At 45.1% G+C, this 22,841-nt stretch overlaps 1 protein-coding gene across 4 annotated transcripts in view; it reads right to left on the bottom strand.

The window, feature by feature from the left end:
* The window catches only part of LOC147705943 (uncharacterized), a 433,145-nt gene that overhangs the window by 249,324 nt on the left and 160,980 nt on the right, over positions 1-22,841 (bottom strand). For all 4 annotated transcript variants that reach the window (XM_086929001.1, XM_086929002.1, XM_086929003.1 and 1 more), the window contains 2 exons: positions 18,594-18,623; positions 18,275-18,308 (listed from right to left, as the gene is read on the bottom strand). In XM_086929001.1, coding sequence (XP_086785127.1) covers positions 18,275-18,308; positions 18,594-18,623 — 64 coding nt within the window. The remainder of the gene's footprint in view (positions 1-18,274; positions 18,309-18,593; positions 18,624-22,841) is intronic.

The following is a 22,841-nucleotide window of genomic DNA, read 5'->3' as shown; positions in this document are numbered from 1 at the left end:
GACTTTAGATATGTCTCTGTGGTAGTCTCTGTAGAGTATTTGTACATCTCTGACTTTCTGAGTACTTGTGCTGGCATGTGATTTAGAGATTTTTCAAAATCTCTTCTTTCTTACAAGCTGTCTTACATTTGGAAGACACAAATGCAACAAATTCCAATTCGCAAAAACAAATATCCTACTATTCTATGGTTCCAATAAAAACTGCACCTCACTTGTGTGGGTAGACCTAGTGCCTATGACAGGAAATGGTCCACATTGCAACATGGATACATTACATTTTTCCACTCAAAACTGACCCTTTTTTAGCAAGGTGGGTAACTGTGGATTTTGAGGCCTAGCTCAGCCAGCACAAAGGAAAACCTAGCAAACCTGCACATTTTTTACAGCTAGACAACAAGGGGAGTCCAGGGTGGTGTCCCTTGCATGGATTGTTATGGACAATGCCTTGTAAACCTCAAACTTTACTTGAAATCACACATTTTCTGTACATTTCTGTGATGGAAACTTCAGGAATCCAACAAAAAGTCCAACCACCCAGCCTTACTTCACTTTGCCAATAAAAATGCTGAGCCATTTATGTGGCTGGGCCTAGTGCACACGGAAGGAATAGATCAAATCAAGGTCAATGGAACGCTTGTGAGGGGACTCCCATTGACGTTGGCTTGATCCATTTTTGTCATGGGCACTAGGCCCAATCACACAAATGGCACAGCCACTGGTTGTCCGTGGTTGAAAGGTTTTCCATGGGTGGTGGCTGAGCACAGCTCCAAATACCGCAGCTACCACTATTGCCAATCTCTCCATGTAGAATTTTAGGGCCTTTTGTGTCAATGTCTCTTGGCCCACCCACACAAGTGAGGAACCATTTTTATCGGAAGACTTAGGAAAATGCTTTGTGAAATCTGTTGCTCCTCACAGATTCAAGATGTTTTCCGCACAGAACAGAGAGGAAAATATGTATTTTTATGGTGTGGGATGCATTCAAAGCACACCTCCCTGGAGTCCCCTATATGTATAGTTTGCAGAACTGTCTGAATCTGGTACGTTTATCCAGCATGCAGCCTACCCAAGCCCAAAAAGTGCAGCCGTTCACCAGTTGAAGTCAGACAATATTGGGAGTTAGCCACACTCTCCAGGCCCACATTTTAAAACCAGGGCCGGGTTTTGAGAAGGGTGTAGGGGCTCCGCCACCCATACTTTCATCCTCAAGGTCAGCCAATGGAAAAGTGTAAAAAATAAATTGCCTTTATCTGTTTTTAATAAACACTGAACACAAACGAGACACACCTCTTGCTGATTTTGCTGATGTCCATGATGACTGATGAGTCTCTTGTCACTGCAAGTGATGCTCATCCTTTGCATTCCTTTATGCTGCCTGATTACAGGCCCTACTGAGTCTACAGGATTTGCTGGGCTGACAGGCTCACAGCCCTGAGGCCTGTAAGGTGACCACCTTGAAAAATATATAGCGTTGAGGACCAGTCTCTGCCCCTGATGGTGTGGAGGTAAAGTTTGCCCTATTCTCTTCAGGCTGAACCCCTGTAGCACCCAAGGTTTCCCATCAGCCAAGGAATGGAGAGGGTGGTCACTCCACCCTCTCCCAGCTCATCACAGCGAGGTGGTTCTCTCCCTGTGTGGAGTTGAGAAAGGGTGGGGTAGAGACTCCAGGCAGGCGGGAAGTGGAGAAATCGAGTCTGGGCAGTTTGTCATTGGGATTTCTGAAGACACACTGTGCAAACTCGAGGTCTCTGCTTCCCGCGCTTCTGTTAATTGCAGGACCATGTGAACGCCATTTGCAGATCCAGCATCTGTGTTTGACTGGCAGCTGCACTCAGGAAGAGCTGCAGCATTCAAGGTTTTGGGCACTGTCAGTGTTTGTCAGCATCACCTAGAAGCAGCCTAGAGCCCTAATCCAGTGAGTGGACCAGGCACAGAGGGAAGGTAGGTGAGAAAAAAAGCTGGCCCAGTCAGTAAAAATGAAAGCACTGGCAGGAACGCTGAACTCAGTGCTCGATGCATCTGCAAAGCAATACAGAATCCCCATCAGTAAATAGGCATGTTGCTCTGACAGTGACTAAATATTGTTAAATTGAAGTCTGGACTCTGCCTCAGCAGTGCCAGCAGTAGTCAGTTTACTTGGTTATGGCGTGCTTGCTGGACAAACGAGTGTATGACGTTACAACGCATACATTTACAACACATGCCTTTACAATGCAGTTATTACATCGCAGCATCCGTTACAATGCATGTTTTTACAGAAACTACATTTACAACGCATGTCATTACAATGCATACCATTACAACGCATATTACTTTTAAGGCCACGGTAGGGTAAATGTTGGATAGTGTAGGGGTAAAAAATACTATTCCCACTTCAGTGAGTGCAACAGTAGGGTAAGCGTTGGATAGTGTAGGGGTAAACATTACTATTCCCACTCCAGTGAGTGCAACAGTAGAGTGGTGTTGAATAGTGTAGTTGTAAAGGCATGCGTTGTAGTGACATGTATTGTAATGACATGTGTTGTAGTGACAAATGATGTAATGGCTGCGTTGTAATGGCATGCCATGTAAAGGATGTTGCGATGTAATGACAGCGTTGTAAAGGTAGTGCGTTGTAATGACTGCATTGTAAAGGTTGTTTCCTGGAAAAACACAAGTGTTTCTGTTCAAAGTTTTCACCTCTGTTGGAGGAACTGAGCTCGTGCTCAGAAGTGCTAACTCAACTCCTTGCGTGAGGAGGAGAGGCCTGGGGTGTCAGGAGGGAAGATATCACAGTTTATCACTGACCATAAAACAGCAGCAGCGATCGCACATTCTAGTCAACAGTCTCCGCCAAGGCAGTACTAGCCAATTTGATTAAATGGCTTATTGTCAGCTTTTTTGAGAGACTTAATGTTTATGGGGCCACATAGTTGTGCTCAATAGATCACTGCTGCATCGCCTTTTTTATAATACAAAACATCTGTTTGCTTGAGTTAAAAATTGAGAAATAACGTCTACATCAATGAGACTGAAGCATGATCATCAGTCTTCGAAAACAATCAAAGTCTCAGTTATTTTTGGAAAACTAGCTAAGCAACAGCCAACTTTCTTAGTGAAAACATCCAATCCAATGAATGACTATGTTGCGAGTAGTGCATGATGTTTGTAAAATCTGGCCAACATCGATTTTCATCTATTTAAATGTTTGTACACTTTTTCTGTTGATCATGTTAGTTGACATGAACAGACAGACAGAAGTGCACAAGTGCAGTGTGGCTTTTGTGTGAACTCTGAAGGGTTTTGGAGTACGTGAAAGCATATTGCTGGTATGCTCATAAACCAGAGCCTGGACTCTACCTCAGAAGCGAGTTACTTGGCCTGCCGCATGATTTTATTTTAGCTCTGTGGAAGAAAATGAGCTTGTATTGTGAGGGGTTCCCGCTACTTTAGGTGGCTCAGATGGGAAAATATCACTTGTCATAAATCAGCAGCAGTGATCAGGTGTGCCAGTCTGCAGTCCCTCCCTCAGAGGTAGTCAATTAGATTTTACTTTGCCCATATTCCAGAAGTGATTCAGAAAAAGGGGGTGGTGATGGACAGAGCATCTGAATTAAGCAGAATACTCGTACCCAGTCAACAGATCAGGGCTTGATCCATCACCGTTTTTTAGCTCACTGCACCATCCCAGCTAAGAACCTGGCTACATGCAAATTAGTCTGTCCTTGGCCCAGTGCATCATGGGAACAGGGCAGCCCAAACTACCAAGCCAATTCTTTTACTGGAAAGGAAACAAGCTTCCAGGGACCGGTTTCTGGCATTACAACCGTCTTCGGCCCGGCTTGCTTGAATCCTGATGGTGCAGTGAGCAAGGGACTCATGTCTGAGCATACCCTACCACGCTTATGGTGGACAAAAGGATTCAGAAAAAGGGGGTGGTGATGGACAGAGCATCTGAATTAAGCAGAATACTCGTACCCAGTCAACAGATCAGGACTTGATCCATCACCGTTTTTTAGCTCACTGCACCATCCCAGCTATGAACCTGGCTACATGCAAATTAATCTGTCCCTGGCCCAGTGCATCATGGGAACAGGGCAGACCAAACTACCAAGCTATTTCTTTTACTGGAAAGGAAACAAGCTTCCGGGGACCGGTTTCTGGCATTACAGCCGTCTTCGGCCTGGCTTGCTTGAATCCTGATGGTGCAGTGAGCAGGGGACTCATGTCTGAGCATACCCTACCACGCTTATGGTGGACAAAACGATTCAGAAAAAGGGGGTGGTGATGGACAGAGCATCTGATTTAAGCAGAATACTCGTACACAGTCAACAGATCAGGGCTTGATCCATCACCGTTTTTTAGCTCACTGCCTCATCCCAGCTAAGAACCTGGCTACATGCAAATTAGTCTGTCCCTGGCCCAGTGCATCATTGGAACAGGGCAGACCAAACTACCAAGCCAATTCTTTTACTGGAAAGGAAACAAGCTTCGGGGGTCCAGTTTCTGGCATTACAGCCGTCTTCGGCCCGGCTTGCTTGAATCCTGATGGTGCAGTGCTCACTGAGCCACCCAACACTGGCCTGTTAGGATTATGTAGTATGTGTTGAGGGTGTTGAATGAGTAAATGTGGTTGTGACTGTACGAATGATCAATTAGGAGTGAGTGTGAATGAAAAGAGGTGGGTTTATTTATTCCGTGTCATTATATGTTTTGTCATTCGTTTGTATATATCCCCTATATGTTTCCTAAATGAAAATAAATCTTTTGAATATTGAAAATAAAAGCTAATAATAAGCTTTTGGTTGGTTGGCTTGATATCCTTGCATCTATCATTCATTGGCATAGGAATTGCTTATCAGTATTGGCAGCTTGTTTGTTGTGTAGTGTAGATGACTCAGCCTTACTGATTAGAGTCAGGCCCTTCTTTTGTTATATAATTCCTATAGTGTGCATGTTTTCTTCACGTTGGTATCACTATTGAGATGCTGTGGTAACATTTTCTTTTCTGATGTGTGGTGCATTCCTTCCAGTGCGCACTGGTCTTCTAAGTGGGAGTTGCTGCTTATTGTACTGTTATGTTGGATTGCTAAATTTTTACATGTTAGTCTACATGCCCTTACATGAGGGATGGCTGTATGGCTGGAAGTTACCCATTTCTACATTTTACACTACATGCCCTTACACAAGGGAGGCTATAAGGGGGAAGTGGCCTATTTCCACATTGTACTCTCCATGCCCTTATATCAGGGAAGGCAGTATGGGTGAAAATCACATATTTCTACATTGTATGCTACATGCCCTTGAATGAGGGATGCTATATGGGTGGAAGTCACTCATTTCTGCACTGTGCGCTAGATGTCCTTACATGGGTAATTATGGTTCGAGGTGAAAGTCACCTATTTGTACGTTTTACACTATTTGCCCTTGTTTAGAGGTGTTTGTTGGGGGTTTATTTCACTCATTACTTCAGTATGATGACAAGTTTTCATTGAGTTTGTTTTTGACTAGGGCTTTTTTTAGTGTGTGTGTTTGTCAGGGTTGGTAAGTGTGCTCCGCTGTTTATGCTAACGGTCATGCTTGTCTAGCCAACTGGTGTGGTTGGCGTTGGTAGTAGGTGCAACATTGTTTTGTTACTTTGCATGGTGATTTAGGACTGATAGGGTTCTTCCTCAGTCTGTCCAGCAACTTATGATTTTTAAGAAAATGCTTTGTGACTAGTTTCCCTAATATATATTTAATATTTTCTAAGAAGAGGGAAGGTGTGTTATATTGGGTATATTTCCACTATGTATGCTCCCTGTTTTACCTATGCATGTTTCCTCAAGCCTGTGAAATCTATAGCCTTTTGTTATTTTTAAGTTTGCTGGCAAATGTTTGTTAAAAAAGATTTGTATACAAAATGGTGACCAGCCTCCCGAAAAATGTTGTGTCCCGTTAAAGTGAACTCCAATGCTCCCCCTGTTCACCACCAACCACTGGTCAAAACAACACCCAAAAGAATCAAATGTCCTCTCGCTTGCCATTGGGATGGGATTCTTTACTACGCAGGGAAGCAGAACAACTGTTGAGGTTTTAGTGGGGAGGATGGGACCTGATGTTAGGATTGCCAAGACTCACCAATTATTTTATTAAAAAAATATATATTTCTGCCATACAGTGAGCTATCTGCCCCACCCCGGGGCAAATTGGGGGCACACCTCATGTCTGCCTCTGGTGGTGGAAAAAGACTGATTTATCCCTTTTTGAATGGGGCGTGGCCAATGATTGAGTGGAATACCCACACCACTTTCTTGTGCCCAAAATCCAAAATCCCTAGTATCAGGGGGAACGTCCTAAACTTTCCCTGGCGTCTAGTAGGCTTTCTGCCCCCATGGGGCAGATAGGGGGTAATTACCCATCTTCCCCGGGGGCAGAAAGCACTATTGCCCCATTTACTTGAACTTGGAGCATGGCCATGCCTATGCTTCTCAGCCCCAGCCTTACATAAAAAAATCCCTGGCGTCTAGTGGACTTTCAGGCAGATCGGGGGTAATCACCTCCTCTGCTCTACAGGGGGTGGAGAGACTTTTGCCCCATTTACTTTGGGTGGAAGCATGGCCATACTCATGCTTGGCAGCCCCCAACCCTGCATTAAAAAACAAACAATTCCTATCATCTAGTGGGTTTTCTGCCCCACCGGGGGCGGGGGGGCATATCAGAGTTACTTACACCTATCTGCCCCCCCCCAGGCGAAGTAGAAAGATTGTTGTCCCATTTAGTTGGCACAGGGCATAGTCATGCCCATGGTGGGAGGCAACCACACCTATATATTATTTTAGAAAATACTGGCCTCTAGTGGGCTTTTTGCTCTCCCGGGGGAGATCAGGGGTTGTTACCCCCATCTGCTTCCCCATGTGGACAGAAAGACTGTTACCTGATTTAATTGTGTTGAGGTTTAGCCATTGCCGTGGTGGCCAACCCCCACACCTATATTTTTTTAATGGCTTTCCCTGGCTTCTAATGGGCTTTCTGCCTTCCCATTTATTAGAGGTGGAAGCATGGCTCTGTCCATGCCAAGCAGCCCCCACCCTATATTTTTATTTAAAAAAGAAATCCCAGGTTTCCACCCCCTTTCTGCCTGGAGCTTCAGCTCATAGAACAGCAGCAGGCTTTCATGAATTATTATAATACTGGTTGCTTACGGATGTGTGGCACACCCAGCACAGTATTGAACATGATTTCTTCTATTAATTAAGCATATAGGCTCTACACACTAGACTAGGCAGATTTATCTGCTCAGAGAGGCTGAATCATTACATGTCTTTTACTGAATACCTAGGTTGCACCCTATCAGACCAAAGCCCTCTGCCTGCTTATGGGGTTTGGGGGATTGATGATAAACCTGTAATATCCACATGACGACTTCAGCCGTCGGCACTCAAAGATACATGCTGCAGGGAATCCATACATACCGCCATCACAGAATACTTTAACTCTTTAGCAATAATCAAGACTCACCATCCTCTATCCTTGTAGAATGGGAGACCTGTAAGATGGTGATCCATGGCCACTGCATGTGGCAGTCATTGGGGGTCTGTAGGCAGCTGAATGGTGAGCTATGGATATTAGATGCCACAACTCATACACTGGTTAATAGTTTGGGAGCAGATCCCGTTGCGAATCAGGGGCTTCTTGAGGTGAAGGAATATTACCATACCATACTGGAACACCTACGATGTGAGGAATACAAAAAGTGCATACCCGGGAAAATGAGGAGGAGTGTGAATCAGGGAAACTCTTGGTGTAGCTTATTCATGGTGAACTATGAGGTGCACCTATGACTCACCTCCAAACTGCTGCAGGGGCTCATATCTGCTCCCAGGGGGGTAATAATGATGAGTTTAGGGCTTACTATGCCTGGTGTCTGGTGACCTTGCTGACCCCAGGAAGCAGTTCGGGGGTAATTGCCCCCATCTGTACAGGTGTCGTAATTGGCCCGGCCGCATTAGCGATTCGCTGAACCTACACGTTGTCCTCCTTAACTTGGCTATATACGATAAACGCCATTTTGAATGTTGTGGCGGCCATCTTAGACCATGAGCGGCCTCGTGGCCGGCGTGCCCTTTAGTCCGTTGTCCGTTCCACTGACCACTCTTGTCTGCCCAGCAACAGGCTATTTTTAGTACTGGTCAAGCCACGCATGCGCAGTTCCCACTGACCCGTAGACCTTCAGGAATGTGCACCAAACTGACCAGCGGAGTTGTGCCCCCCTCCAATGAGCTGGCAGTATTCCAAAATATGACCATATATGTCTCGAAAATGTGTCTTAACTTGTGCCGCCTATCTTTTATTGCCCCGAAACTGTATATAAACGGGGTCACACCGACGTTCGGTGTGATACCTCTTGCATTACCGAAGGGTGCTGTTTGAGTGTACCACCACCCCATGGGGTCTTAATAAACTTGTTCTTTGCCTTTTACAGTTTCCGTGCCAATAGTTCTTGAGTGTAAGTGGGTTATCTCTGAAGCGTGTAGGCCTTGGGAACCCCGAAATACTTCAATTGGCGACCACGAAGGGACTCATCGGCGACTCGGATGCCCGAAGGAGAGGTCGTGACGAAGGCTTGGAAACCCGCCATGGGCGCGCGCTGCCACGAGTGACCCGAGTCTTGGCTGCCACGGTGTTTTTTCCTTTCCTTCCGATCTGACCTTCCAGGTGGCGCCGGTCTCCGACTGAGTTTTCGAAGTGTCTGCATCACTGAGAAAGTGCCGTTTGGCTGATTTGGCTTACAAGACCTTGGCAGTTGGAATCTGGACATTTGGGAATTTGGGTAAGCTTTGTGGTCGGTAAGGTAGTCTTCGGACGCTTACTGAGGTCCTATGATTTGTGTTCGGTAAGGTAGTCTTCGGACGCTTACTGAAGATCTGTGCTTTGTGATCGGTAAGGTAGTCCTCGGACGCTTGCCGAAGTCCTACGATCTACGTCCTTCGATTTGAGTTAGCTAACATTGTGAATTTGTGATCTTTGAACTTATATGTGTAGTGCACTTCACATAGGCAGGCATGTAGAGATGTTTCTCTAACTTTGTTTTTTTCCCTTGAGCGGCACAATTGTGTGAAGAACTGTAAGTGCCATTTGGTTTGGTGTCACGCTTTCGTGATACTTTTCGAACATGCCTGTTTTCAGCACACTCCGAGGAATGTGTTGTCTTGGAGAAGGTACCTCAATTAGGTTAGCGGAATCACAGCCGGCTCCCTCAGAGGGAACACCAAATAGGGAAATGTACATAAAATTTGGCCTTCCCCCTATTATGTACAGTAAATTATGGCATAAATACACTAAGGCCGATCCTGAATTGCAGTGGCCTCTACACGGGTCCTACGATTTGAGTAAAATACAATTTGTAGAGCAATGTTTGTTTCAACGCAGGTCTAGACAAAATATGTTTGATTGCGTGCGAATATGGGAGAAAGCGGCGCGTGAGCGAATGAAGCGTGAGGTTGCCTTGGCGGATAAAGAGCAGCGCAAGGCTGCTCGGGATAAGGCTTTACAGCTTGAGGAAAAGGAGGCTCAGGAGAAGAAAGAAAGGGAGGAACGGGAACGTAAATTGCAAACGACTGGCCAATTTCCTATTCGCCGACCACTTTATCCTGTCCTTAATAATGAAATTGATGATTTTTCTTTGTTAGATCGGTCACCGCCTCCGTACGTTTCGCCGACGGCTCCGGCTGCGGATTCCGAGGATGATGGACAGGATCAGTTGAGCCAGAAGGGGGTATCGGCTCTCAGGTTTACTGCGGAGAGGTCCGCTCATTTACGCAGTTGGGCTCGTAAAGTGAATAAGCATTGTGTTACTCAGGAGCAGTTGTTAACAGAAAAGAAAGGGTGGTCAGATCTTGAATTAATGTATTTTCTGTCCAGTCTGGCGGATGAAGTTGTAAACGCATATCGTGAACTTTCTGATACGCTAGAGCCTAAAGTGTTGTCAGTGTATCGGGAGAATTGAGCTAAAGGTGATTTTGATCTTTCAGATGTTGACGACCTGTTCAAGCAATTGATCAAGCTGCGGGATGAGACAACCCAATTGCGGGAGGAACGAAAACGGAGGCAAAAGGAGTCCGACTTGGAGAATAACGGGCGGGCTAAGGAGTGTTCTCTCCGTGGTTCAGATAAGAGTTCTGCGTTGCATGTTATGCCTATGCGTGAAGCCGCGCCTTTGTATGTTCCACCAAAAGGGGAAGGTACGGATGATGATAAATTGTCGAAGGATGCGAAAGGGTATTTTGTGTATAATTGGGTATACACGCCATGGAATAGAGCAGATGTCATGGCATTGAAAAATTCTTTACCTGATCTTCGGAAGAATCCGGCGGCATTTTATGAGGGGGTGGAGGGGGCTATATCGTCTTGTGTGATGACTCTTGTGGATATAGATTTGTTTTTTGGACTAATTTTACCACCTGATATGTGGAGGCAAATTCGTAAAAATAATGATGAAACGATATTGGGGGGGACATGGAAAGACATAAATGCTGCAGATCTGGATAGAGAACCAGCATGTAAGCCTTGTCAGTTAATTCTAGACCTTCCGGCAGCTATCTTGAATAAATTAAAGACGCTCGTTCCCTCCAAAAAGATTGATTGGACCATGTTAACGTCGTGCAAGCAGAAACCCGATGAAACGGTCTCAGATTTCTTTACACGCTTCGAGGAGGCGTTTCATGATTACAGTGGTCAATCTTTAACTGACGATACGGGTCGGCATTTGTTTGTAGATAAGTATGTAGCTAATCTCCTACCAGAGATTGCTAAGCGATTGAAGTCGAGTGAAAGTTCCTGGGCCACGGCGACCCCTGCGTCCTTGTTAACTATGGCTCAGTATTATGAGCGGCAGGAAGTGGAGGCTAAAGAAAGTGTAGAGAAAAAGGCGAAGGAATTGAAAACGAAGGTGATGTTGGCGCAGGTTCGGGGAACACAGGGTAGAGGGAATGATAGAGGTAGACGAGGTGGAGGAAACGCATCGTATGGTCGTACGGACATTGCGGAGGATCAGTGTGCTTATTGTAAGGAGTTTGGGCATTGGGCCGAAGATTGTCCGGTACTTCGTGAACAGCGTAGTCAGCGTGGTCGAGGCAGTGGAAGGTCAAGAGGAGGTTATACTGGAACGAGAGGTGGCGGAGGTGATCGTAGACAGGTTGAGGAGAGGGGCCGTGGCCAGGACGAACGAAATACGTTTGATAGACGGAATCAATATCAGATTTCGGAAGGAGAGAATGTGGAACACCAGGATTATGTGCATGCATAGGATTGCGTAGGATGGGGTAAGGAATCAGTTGAAGTGCCGGTAGATCAGCAAGGTCCATATGTAACAGCGGGTATTTTGGGTTCTACTGATCAATTTCTAGTCGACACAGGAGCTACTCGTAGCGCTCTGTCGAAAAACTTGGTTCCGAGGGCTCCCCTGTCTGGCGAAATGATTACGTGTGTAGGGTTTGATGGCACACCCTCCCCCAGCCCATTGTCCAAGCCCCTTGCACTATGCATTGACAAATACTTTAGTTTTGGCCAATTTTTGTTATCACCCCATACCCCAGACAATATCCTGGGCATTGATTTGCTTAAATATTTTCGAGCAACAATACGTTGCGCTCCAGAGGGAGTGCGGGTTATTTTGAATGACAATTACCCTGACCCTGACGATTGCCCTGACCCTGACAGATTTTATGCCATTTTAGACATCCCTGCTTTGGCCTCTCTGCCGCACACGTTGTGGGCGACCTCAGATACGGATGTGGGAGAGATGCGTATTCCACCAATACACATTACTGTTAAGGAGGGGGCCCCTCTGCCACGAGTGCCACAGTATAAGATTTCGAAAGAAGGTGAAATTGCACTGACACATATTGTTCAGGACTTGATTTCTGCTGGGGTGGTGGAGGAGGTCCCTTATAATGTTTGTAACAGCCCTATTCTACCGATTCTTAAGAGAGACTCAGATGGCAAGATCTATCGATTTATTATTGATTTGCGTGAGATCAACAAAATTGTCATTCCCCAATACCCGGTGGTGTCTGATATTACGACCCTGCTTACCTTGGTTCCACCGACGGCCACCACCTTTAGTGTTATTGACTTAAAGAATGCGTTCTTTTCCATCCTTGTTCACCCTGATAGCAGATATCTGTTTGGTTTTACACTCAATAATAAATCATATAGATTTTGCCGGGTTCCCCAAGGATATACTGAAAGCCCTAGCATCTACAGCCAGGCTTTGAAACGGCAACTAGATTCCTTTAAATTGCAGTCTGGCGTTGCGCTCATCCAGTATGTGGATGACCTTTTGCTTGCCGCTGACTCCTATGCGCAATGTGAACAGAGTACGCTTGCGTTGCTTTCCTTTTTGGCACAACACAATCACAAGGTTTCCAAGAAAAAGCTCCAATATTGCAGACCCCAGGTGACCTACCTCGGTCATCTGTTGTCTAAGGAGGGGCGTGCATTAACATCTGATCGAATTCAAGCAATTTTAGACACACCAGTCCCCCGCACGCAGAGAGATGTGCGTGCCTTCATAGGGTTAACGTCCTTTTGTAGACAATGGATCATGGGTTTTTCACATATCATAAAACCCTTGCTAGCATTACTGTCCAAAGCTACACCGATGCCTCTTGAGTGGACAGATGAATGTCAGAAAGCTTTTGAGCAGTTGAGGCAGGCCCTTTGTTCCGCACCCGTGTTAGGTACACCAGACTACACGAAACTTTTCACATTGTACGTGCACGAGAATGATGGGTGCGCGTTGTCAGTGTTAGTGCAATTACACGGGGATAAGCAGAGACCATGTGCATACTTCTCTGCCATTTTGGATCCTGTAGCACGAGGGTTGCCAGGGTGTTTTCGAGCGGTAGCAGCAACAGCAGTAGCCATACGACAGAGTGAGGGCATAGTGTTATCACACAAATTGTTGGTGTTAGTCCCTCACGCAGTAGATGCCCTGTTAAACCAAACAAAGACCCAATACCTTACGAGTGCACGGCTAACAGGATATGAGCTGACACTCTTAGCGCCACATATTACGTTGAAAAGATGCGCTACTTTGAACCCTGCCACCTTATTGCCCTATCCGGCCGAGGAGGGTCAGGAAGAAAAACATCACGACTGTGTTTTCCTGACTGAGGAACAGACAAAGGGTCGTGTTGACCTGCAGGATGTGCCACTTCCTGATGTGGATGGGGAACTGTGGGTTGATGGATCGTGTTTAAGGCTGCCAGATGGTACGACTTCCGCAGCATATGCGATCACGACGCTTAAGACAGTGGTAGAAACAGCTAGGATACCACAAAAATCGGCTCAGGCAGCAGAGCTGATAGCTTTAACAAGAGCCTGCGAATTGAGTGCCGGATTATGTGTGAACATATACACGGATAGCCGGTATGCCTTTGGAGTGGCCCATGACTTCGGGCTTCTTTGGAGGGAACGCGGATTTCTGACATCACACGGAGAGCACATTATGCACGGAGAGCTAGTGCGTGATCTCCTAAATGCGTTGCTTGGCCCTAAGAAGGTAGCGATAGTAAAGTGCAGTGCCCATAAGAAGATTACGGATAAAGTGGGTCAAGGAAATGCCTTTGCAGACAGCATAGCAAGGCAAACGGCTATGTCCCGAACTAGCTCCCCCATGTACGTGGTACAATCACAGGCTGAGCGATGGAGTGATGCTAGAGCAGAAATACGGGATATTCAAAAATCAGCCACAGAATCTGAACTTGCGGCTTGGGCAACAGATGGGGTACTAGATGACGAGGGTTGTTGGAGAAGCAAAGACATGGAGAAGTGGAAATTGCCTGCGGCTTACTTACAGGCGATGGTCCAGATGACACACGGACTGGCTCATGTCGGAGCTCTTGCAATCACTCGGCTTTTAACACGAGTTTGGGAACACCCCGAGATTGCTAATACTGCAAAGAGAGTAGTGCAGACCTGCCTGGTATGTTTGCAACACAATCCTGGAAAGGGGACCCATACTCCGAAAGGAGGGTTCGTTCCACCTTCTGCACCATTTGAGGTGCTTCAAATGGATTACATCCAACTCGAGCGCTGCAATAACCTGAAGTATGTCCTAGTGGTGGTGTGTGCTTTTAGCAAATGGGTTGAGGCCTACCCCACGAAAGACAATACGGCTTTGACAACAGCTAAGGTGTTGCTTAAGGAATTCTTTCCTCGCTTTGGAGTTTGTAAATTTCTGTGGAGCGATAATGGGCCTCATTTTGTCGGAAAGATCGTGGAATATGTACTGAAGGGGTTAGGGATTCAGCAGAAGTTCCACGCTGTATTCCACCCTCAGTCAGCAGGGTTGGTCGAGCGGTACAATGCTACGTTGAAGCTTAAGCTGGCCAAAATTGTGGCGTCTACATCGTTGAAGTGGCCAGACGCATTGCCGCTAGCACTGCTCTCTCTTAGATCAGTACCCCACTCACGAACTGGCCTTACGCCTTATGAGGTGGTGTTTGGCCGCCCTATGAACATCTGGGGGGTGCCCAAGCCGCGATTAATACATGATGTGCCTTGTGTTATGATGAATGATTATTTGGCACGATTAACAAATGATTTGCTCTCTATTCATCAACAGGTTCGAGAAGCGCTCCCTGACAACTCTACTGGAGAGGGCCATGATCTTCGTCCTGGTGACCATGTAATGGTCCGCTCGTTTGAGAGAGCAAGCAGTCTGGAGCCCAGGTGGAAGGGCCCCGAGCAGGTCCTCCTTGCGACCCGTACCGCAGTTCGAGTGACAAACAGGAAGCGGTGGGTGCATTCAACACATTGTCGCCGTGTCTCTCCGGATCTGGTGACTCCTGCTGTGTTGACTAATTATAAGGAGATCTTGGAGAAAGAAAAGAGCCCAGCTGTGACGTCGGCCGAAGTGGAGGGAGCCTTCCCGGACCAATCTGCTACCGGAAGAGAGCACTACAACTTGCGTCCACGATAAGAAGATTTTTTTGCCCTTTTTAATGACTGGTTGGTTACCGCTCCAGGTTTGTGAAACGGAAACCGGGAATTCCAAGGGGGGGGGGATCAGTTCTGCCAGAGTAGCGACACCCGTCTTGGCCCGGAGAAGAAAACAACGGCTACCTCGGAGTTCAGCACCGCATTCTTCTTTTTTAGGTATACACATACGTGTATCTGAGACTTTGCACGAACATTCTTGAACTATGGCATCAACGGCATCTTGTGATAAGAAAATATTGGGTGCCTTTCTCTTTGTTTTGACTATTGTGGTGATAGCTGTTATAGCCTGGGTAGTCGAACTTGTGGTGCCTGTACGCGAACATTTGCTGCCGACTACCCCGGCACCGTCTGAACATTTTCATTTTACACTGCCTTTTCATGAAGAGCGCCATCGCCAAACGTACTTAAATAACAGCTTCATTCAGATCCTTCACCACACACATAACATGACCAATACCTCGAATTGCTGGGTGTGTGGGATGTTGCCTGGGCACCAGAAGAGAGGGGGCACCCCACTTATTCCACTCCCGTTTTCACATAATGGGTCATGCAACGCCTGGTACACCCTCCTTTTTACTTTGAGATGGCCAACTAAGGGGGGGGTGCTTTTCCGTTTGAATAAAGTATGTTCCCATGACAAGGATGGGTTTCCCCGGGCTGAGGGCACTCGTTTTGAATGGGAGGAGTATAGACCTGACAATGTGTCTGCCCCACGTGTATACAGCAATCAGCGGAACGTTAATGTATCTAGTGTCCACGTCATAAATGTTATTGCTACAAAAGCCGATTTGTGTATCAGAAATAAGGGCTCGATTGCAGTGGGGAAAAGCGAATGTAACATTACTCTCATGTTTGATAGCCCGAATGGCATTTCATTTGTTGCATCACGAAATACATACTTTATTTGTGGAACGAAGGGATACCATCAGCTTCCAGTGGGGTGGTTGGGCACGTGCTACGTATCGTTTGTGCTACCCCCTGTATTCATTGCTCCCCCGATGTACCACAACGATTATACATTGTATCATGATTTTGTTTTGAATAGGGTTAAACGAACTGTTGCCCTGGAGGACATTGACCAAACGGACACTGCATTACAACAGTATGTGGATTTTAATCTGGGACTATTCTCCTTTGTGGGGGCCGCACTGAACAGCCGGAAAATCAGACGACTGACACGTGTTGTCGAGGCTGTTGCAAATGACACTGCTATTGCTCTGGGGAATATTACCGAGGAACTACAGATTTCCAGAATTGTCACCCTCCAAAATCGAATGGTATTGGACGTTGTTTTGGCTGATCGTGGGGGGGCATGTAGAATTATCGGAAGCAGCTGTTGCGTATACGTTCCGGACAATTCTCCATCTGTGTATGATGCTATTTCCAAGCTTCATAAAATAGCTGCCAAAATACACCCGGACAATGGAACTTGGACACTTTCAGGATGGTTCTGGTCTATGATTGCAACTTGGGGCTGGAAACTGTTGACAATTCTCTGTATACTTGTGGGAGCAATGTTTTTTATATGCTTATGTATTCAATGTGGCCCAGCCTTATGTTCAATGTGTTTATCAGCTTGCTTACCATCGAGGCGAGCTCTTGCCCACGATAAAATGATGCTGCACAAAGAGGTGATACAAATTATGTCAATAGACATCGAGGACGAACATCCTGATTATGTTCATTATGAGGTAGATTCAGCTAAACGCTAAAAGGGTCGTCTGTCGTAATTGGCCCGGCCGCATTAGCGATTAGCTGAACCTACACGTTGTCCTCCTTAACTTGGCTATATACGATAAACGCCATTTTGAATGTTGTGGCGGCCATCTTAGACCATGAGCGGCCTCGTGGCCGGCGTGCCCTTTAGTCCGTTGTCCGTTCCACTGACCACTCTTGTCTGCCCAGCAACAGGCTATTTTTAGTACTGGTCAAGCCACGCATGCGCAGTTCCCACTGACCCGTAGACCTTCAGGAATGTGCACCAAACTGACCAGCGGAGTTGTGCCCCCCTCCAATGAGCTGGCAGTATTCCAAAATATGACCATATATGTCTCGAAAATGTGTCTTAACTTGTGCCGCCTATCTTTTATTGCCCCGAAACTGTATATAAACGGGGTCACACCGACGTTCGGTGTGATACCTCTTGCATTACCGAAGGGTGCTGTTTGAGTGTACCACCACCCCATGAGGTCTTAATAAACTTGTTCTTTGCCTTTTACAGTTTCCGTGCCAATAGTTCTTGAGTGTAAGTGGGTTATCTCTGAAGCGTGTAGGCCTTGGGAACCCCGAAATACTTCAAAGGGAGCAGAAAAACTGAAGTAAAATAATTAATGGACTTGAGCAAGGGCTTGCACTCCCCCTCTCCCTGGTGTCTAGTGGGTAGATCCCTGCTTTAGGATTCCTCTCCTGCGGCAATGCCCAAGCAGAGATCCACTGGGTAGAGGTGCCATTGAAAAAGGAGAGATTCTCCCCTCACCAACGATACCTGTCCTGTGCTCAGTGCTGAGATAGTGCCCCCCAAGGACTGATTCAGTGAAAGCTAAATGAACCATTTGGCTCATATTACTTTCAATTTTTGCATGTAATGACATCAGCGCTCTGCTTACTGATCGCCATTACATAAAAAAAGGCTCAGGCTGCTCCGGAAGCTCTTCCAGATCAGGCTGAACCTCGGGAGCAAAAAAGGAAACCCTCTGGGGCACTGCACCAGAAGGCCTTTTCTAACCCTTTCTGGTGTCGGCTGACAACTGCACTAAGGAGTTGTGCTGGTGTTTGCCATTGGCTGACACCTGCAGAGAACAGGTTAAAAACTAGCATTCTTTCTTAAAACTAAATAGAAACCTATAAGGCTAGGCATGCTCAGCCCCACGAAAAATCCTTGTCACCTATATACTGTTATGCGCTGATAGATAGAAAGCAATCTGGCACCCGGGTCTTGTGTAGAATGTTATCGTGCGTACCTAACCCTGTGGCATCTTTACGAATACCGCATTTCTCTGATGACGAATGAACATTGTAGATTCAGACAGTTAACAACTCAGTATGCGAAGTATTAAACGCTCTGTGTAACAGATACCAGATGGGTAATTGTATGCTATAATCTCTGAAGGTTAATCGTTAGGGTTGCAAAGTAACAAATAACACAAATAAACAATTACATTATCGTGAATATTGATAATTGTGTGTTATAAACCCTGATCATTGAGGGTTGAGTGTGCAACTTGTTGAAATAATCAACAGTTTGGTATGTAGAACAGCGTAAGCTCAGCATGGCTGTTTCAGACCAGTTAAGAATGATTTCACCTACGGACTCTTGGAAGGTGCCGGTATCGGAGGAGGAGCTGTAGGGCGAAAGGAATGTTTTGTCACTGACATCATAAAATGCATTAAAACCGAGAGAACATTAAAAAAAAACAAGGGACAGAGAGGGTTGGAAAAGTCTTGGTCCTAAACAAAATGAAATGATTTACAGGGAAAGCTGAGAATAGGGAGTAGGTGGTGAATAAAGGCAATTGTCAAAGAGTAAGAATGGGAAAGTAGGTGAGCAGCAGATAAAGAAGCATAAATGAAAGGGGTCAATAAGATGGATAAGTAAGGGTCTGACCGGAACATATGATTACACTCACCTTCTTCAAAGTCCTCATCATCATTGTCATCTGCAAAGAGAAGTAAACACTAATTACAGATAGAATGATTATGCAATCTGCATGTCATGGCAAACCACCCGATATGTACATCAAACCACAAAGATACATCCTCACGACCTTTGTCCAACTCATGCCAGCGTTTTTTTCCTTAGTCCTTGTATTGTACCTAATGACAATTGATTGAACTTTGTTTTGCTTTGATAACCCCAAATAGCCTAAAACACCAGAATAGGAGTCTGCTAGCTAATGCAGCACTTTTGCCAGGAAGATAGGTTTTTGATGCTTATATGAATGTTGCATCAGTGAAGTTTTCCTAAAAACTCAAACTATATGAAGCCCTACTTAATAAGAAATCAGAGACACAGTAGGAAAGTGAAGCTTGATCAGAGACACCAAAAACAATGATTCTTTTTTTATATCAGCATGGTGGACTATGGGAAGAGTAAATGTGGACTGACCAAATATATAGTGAGATCTGTTCTCACCTTGTCACTCCCAGCAGCAGGAGACCTTTCACATGCTGTGCATTGTAATGTTTCTCTAACTAAGTACAGGAAATTTTTATAGTTCAACCTTAAAAGGAAATACATTTTTTTTTAAATCTATTGGTTTGGTTACAGGGAGAAAAAGGTTCCATCACTTGGTGATAGCACATATGCCCTCCAATTCTGAAATATTCCTGTCCAAACCAACTCGGACCAAGACACCTTTTCTTTGGGACATAAACTTTACCTTACTGAGATGATGACTCCTGCCTCCTGATATTGCTAGACCTCTCAGCAGCCTTCGATACAGTCGACAACCCCACCCTCATACGCACCCTATAGAAGCCTATCACCTGAGGAACCCACCAGGGTTCCATACTGTCTGTCTCCTGTCATCTTCAACCTCTACATTGAGCCTCTTGGTGTTCTACTCACAGATAACAGCATCAAGGCTCACCAATATGCTGCTGATTTGCAACTTAACTTAAAAGTCTGCTCTGCTTCTGACATCCAACACCTCAAACATCGCCTACAAATCCTCCAGACCTGGATGTTCACAGCCTACCTGAAGCTTATCCCACCCGAGACAGAATTCCTTTTAAACGCCAAGAATAATAAGCAAGAAACAGTACAAATATTGCTCAATGACATGAACCTTGACAGCTTTGAACCCCTCCTTTCAGCAAGTAAAGTAAGTAAGTAAAAGTTTTATTTGCACAATTAATTAAAATCATTGCAAAGTACACTCACAGATATGACCATTACATAGTAAAAGAGGGATGGGCTACACAGATCAATTAAAAAAGAAAAAAAGGAAATAAATTATAGGTTAAAAGAACATATAACAATGTCACTGGGGGGAGGAACGAACTCAAGCTGGGTCAGAAGACAAAATGAGGGGAATTCATTTCTTAAATAAACTTAACAAAATGAGCCGCCAACTGCGGGGAATAGCCTCTCATGCAAGCGTCTAATGCTTCTTGACAGGTCCTGATGTTAAGAAGCAGCCAAATTTGACGCAGCCAGAAGTTTCTTTGAGCTCGGAGTTTTTATATACACAGGATATGGATAAGGTTTTCATCGTCCAGCTTACAGAAGCGACATTACGATGATACTTCCTTCTTGTATCCTTGGCCAAACTTTTAGGCCATCAGCGGGATCAAACCGAAACGAAGTCGCATTAATTGGAGTTTTATGTGGACTTTCGTAGAAGAAGCGAGGCAGGACGGAAGAGTTTTCGGGGCATATAATTTAGAGACCCAAGAACCATGAAAGAGCTGGGCGACACGTTGTTCGTCGAGTTTGCTTGATAGAATTTTTGCTTCTTTGGTTAGGCGTTTTGCTTTCGCATCGATGGGCAGGGGGGATGACCATATGTCCTTTGCTTTGAGGGATTCAAGGCATGATGTCAAATATTTATTCCAGGAAGTTTTGTGATTGCTGAAGACTGACTATAAACAGCTCTTTCAGCAAATGCTAAGACAAATGGATTCACCCTGAACACTAAACTTACCCTCAAGAAACACATTGCCAAAAGCACAATGAGATCCTGGTGTCAGCTCTCTGTTCTTAAGAAAATGAAACTGTTTCTTCCATAAAACAACTTTAGAATTGTTGATCATGCAACAGTACTCCTCATCCTGGGCCTGAAGAAATACAACCATGTAGCTGCCATCCTAAGTGGACTTCGTTATTTTTGTTTTCTGACTCACACCATGTGCAAAACCTGTTGCATCATTTACAAAGCCATCATGACCAGCTCCCTCACGTATCTAGCAGTCAAGTTCATCATCTCTGGTTCTTCCCGGCACACACACAGTTAGGACACCATCAGATTGCTGAGTAAAAAGTGTACAAAAATGTATGCATCCAGAACCTATAACAACATCCTTGTATCCATCAGGACTGCCCTAACACTGCTCCGATGTAGGAAAGAGTTGAAGACTTACCTCTATAAAGAACACCACATCACAATGCATTAACCATCGAAACACATCTACTTCTACTATCACTCATTGACATTATGCATGTCCTTGATCCTTACAACACTCCATTGCCTTTCAGCTACGTTCATATATTAGAAATACCTTATACATCCATGTCTTAAATGATCAAGCCAAAACCATAGTATTTTGTCAGAAAACACATCTTTTGAGAACCTGCATTGGCAAACAGAAAATGTTTGCTTTAATTCGCTGTACCATGTACTCTCACAGGCACACTATTTACCCAGCACCCTGCAGATGTGCACAGTCTGTAACCTCTGATGTACTGGTAATAGAAGCAAGAACCAAGGAAGAGAATCTGCCTGCTCTGGTGAGAAGTTGATTAACTTGATAGAACACCATTAACACTGATTAAGACATCCTATGCACTCTTGATGTAGAATCACTTTATACAAACATCCCCCAGGGAGAGCGATTAGTGGTTATTGAACACATACTGGACACAACCCCCCCCCCCCCCCCACCCCCTCATGCGGTACCAACCATTTTTATTCTACAATTACTGGACCTCTGCCTCATCAGAAATTTCTTCTTATTTGATGACCAATTCTATTAGCAAGTCAAAGGGACATCGAATGGAGCGGTTTTCGCTCCCAACTTTGCCATACTTTACATGCACAGTCCAGAAATGACTAAAACCCTGGTTCCCACCAATCTATTCTGTACTGGCATTTTACTGTGGAAACGCTATATTTATGATACATTCTTGATTTGGTATGACAAAGAAGAGACTTTTCGAAGGTCCCCCTACTGGGAGGGGAACAATCCGATGCACAGCATGAGGACCGTGGTCTTATTCCATAAACACATTAGTCAAGAGTCTGCATGTGTAATTTCACAATTTTTAATCTTCACGTGGTGAATATTCTTGCATATTCAACTTCAATATGGTGATACAAGCCAAAAGCGTGTCACTACATAGTCTAAAACTCAACCATTGTAATCCTCAACCAAAAAGATCCCGATGCATTTCGGGCAAACGCCCTTTCTCAAGGGAATGCTCTACAAAAGAAAACAAATATAACCAGAATAAATCGTCTGTAAAATAGTAGATATGTACGATCGAATGCACTCATGCATTAGCCGGCTCTTAAGTGGCTATATAGAAAGTGACGGAAACTAAAACCATGTGACAAATTATAAACAAACCCGTGCTGGTATGGTATATGGCGGTGTCCAGAGTTATATAAGAGATGGTATCCAAAGTAGTGCAGACGGAGACATAACATGGAAAAAACCAAACAGTAGCGGCAAGCGGTAAAAGTAAAGCGTGTGTTGCTGTGTCAGACCAATAATAAAGTATAAGACACGCGAGCGTGCCGAAGTGCCCTAAAGAGTGCTCCCGCAGTTACTTACTTGAAGAGGTGTACAAGGTGCCTAACGGCGTGCCAGAAGGGTAGTGATACGGTGACAGGAGGGTCTAACACAGGTATACCAACAATGATAAACACAAACAAGGGACACATTGCAAAGGGTTAGTAGACAAGGAAGAGGGACCAAAGTGTGAGGTCAAGGTGAAGAAAAATAAATCGCCATTTTGGAAGGGACAAAAAACACAGTGCAACAAGGGAGATAGTGTAAGGTGAAACGGACAAGTGATATATACAAAATACAAAGACATGAAATTATCATAGATAACAAAGAAATTCGATTCGATCGTTCAGCCCGTTGGGCGCCATCGTGGAAAGGAAACGGATCCAAAAGTTCTCACGTTTGAGTAAAGTGTTCTTGTTGTT

Source organism: Lissotriton vulgaris, chromosome 7, assembly GCF_964263255.1.
Source record: "Lissotriton vulgaris chromosome 7, aLisVul1.2, whole genome shotgun sequence".
Lineage (NCBI taxonomy): Eukaryota > Metazoa > Chordata > Amphibia > Caudata > Salamandridae > Lissotriton > Lissotriton vulgaris.
The sequence above is the reverse complement of the archived record's forward strand: the minus strand, read 5'-3'. Positions and strand labels throughout refer to the sequence as shown.